We start from the raw sequence: 1,148 nt of genomic DNA, 5'->3' as shown, positions 1-1,148 counted from the left end.
GCAAGAAAGAGCGAATATGATACATCTTGTCTCCAATAAAGCAGTTCCGTCTCTTCCAAATGTCACTTTTTAAAAAATTATCAGCACTGAATATGTTTTACATAATATGGTTGTGTAGGTATTCTACTGGTCAGGGACTTAAATTCAGTGATTAGCAATCTGTAATTAGTATTGGTTCAGGGGAAATTTTCCAGTTCTTCTGCCAAACTTTGCCTGATACAATCTAACATTTTTATCAATAACTTATAAAGTAGAACTGCAACTTAGTTGGCTAAAATTTGAGAAATTATAAAATAGTGTTGGAATGAAAACAATTTTGAGAAATCCCTTTCATAATCAATGCAGCCACAATCTCCCCTGAGAATCTATTTTCATCTACAATTCTAGATGAGGGGCCTCTCCTAATGTGTTCATCAGGAAACATGTGTTACCCTCTATCTCAATATTTTATTTTATTTTATTTTATTTTATTTGAAGGAAACAATCTCACATTTTTTATTATCTTCATAATAAAACAAAATATGAAGCTCAGAACTGGATCACTTGGTGCTTTCTCTTCTTATCTCCTCCCAGCTCAAAATGCTTGCATCTCTTAATAGTCAGCATTCTCTTAGATCTGCAGTTGGGCTCAATACATTCAAACCTCAGCACAATCTTCTTTGTAGTTTTAGCCTTTTTCTGGAATATCGGCTTAGTCTGCCCACCATAGCCACTCTGCTTCCTGTCATAAGGCCGCTTTCCCTGGGCATACAGAGACTCCTTGCCCTTCTTGTATTGTGTCACTTTGTGGGGTTGGTGATTGCCCTACTAGGTCTTGTTTACAAGTCAGAGTGAAGAAGGAACAGCACAGAAGTGGGCTGTAACAGACTCATTTCTGTCTGAGCACAGGGAGTTTTAAGTTCCTTACAGAAAGTCCAGCAGGCTTTAGGAACATTCACCATGTTTGCGAGAGTGCTATCGGCACAGAAAGAGAGAGGCTTGGTGGTAAACCGAAGTACCTCAGTATTTTATACACTAGCAGTTCACTTGTCTGTCCCCTTCTTTTGAGTGACAGCTCCTGGAAAGTGGATAATGTCTTACATATCTGAATCTCCAACTACTTATATGTTTGAACTTAATAATTTTATATTGAATCAGTGAAACATGCC

At 37.5% G+C, this 1,148-nt stretch overlaps 1 protein-coding gene across 1 annotated transcript; it reads right to left on the bottom strand.

The window, feature by feature from the left end:
* Positions 1 to 503: 503 nt before the first annotated feature.
* Positions 504 to 941, bottom strand: LOC103015054 (60S ribosomal protein L36a-like). Its single transcript, XM_007166666.2, has 2 exons — positions 885 to 941; positions 504 to 804 (listed from the first exon to the last, which is right to left on the bottom strand). Exons 1-2 carry the CDS (start codon positions 939 to 941, stop codon positions 529 to 531), a joined length of 333 nt encoding a protein of 110 aa, XP_007166728.1. The 3' UTR covers positions 504 to 528.
* Between the last annotated feature and the right edge of the window lie 207 nt (positions 942 to 1,148).

Source organism: Balaenoptera acutorostrata, chromosome 14, assembly GCF_949987535.1.
Source record: "Balaenoptera acutorostrata chromosome 14, mBalAcu1.1, whole genome shotgun sequence".
Taxonomy (NCBI): domain Eukaryota; kingdom Metazoa; phylum Chordata; class Mammalia; order Artiodactyla; family Balaenopteridae; genus Balaenoptera; species Balaenoptera acutorostrata.
This window is presented reverse-complemented; position numbering and strand designations above follow the sequence as displayed.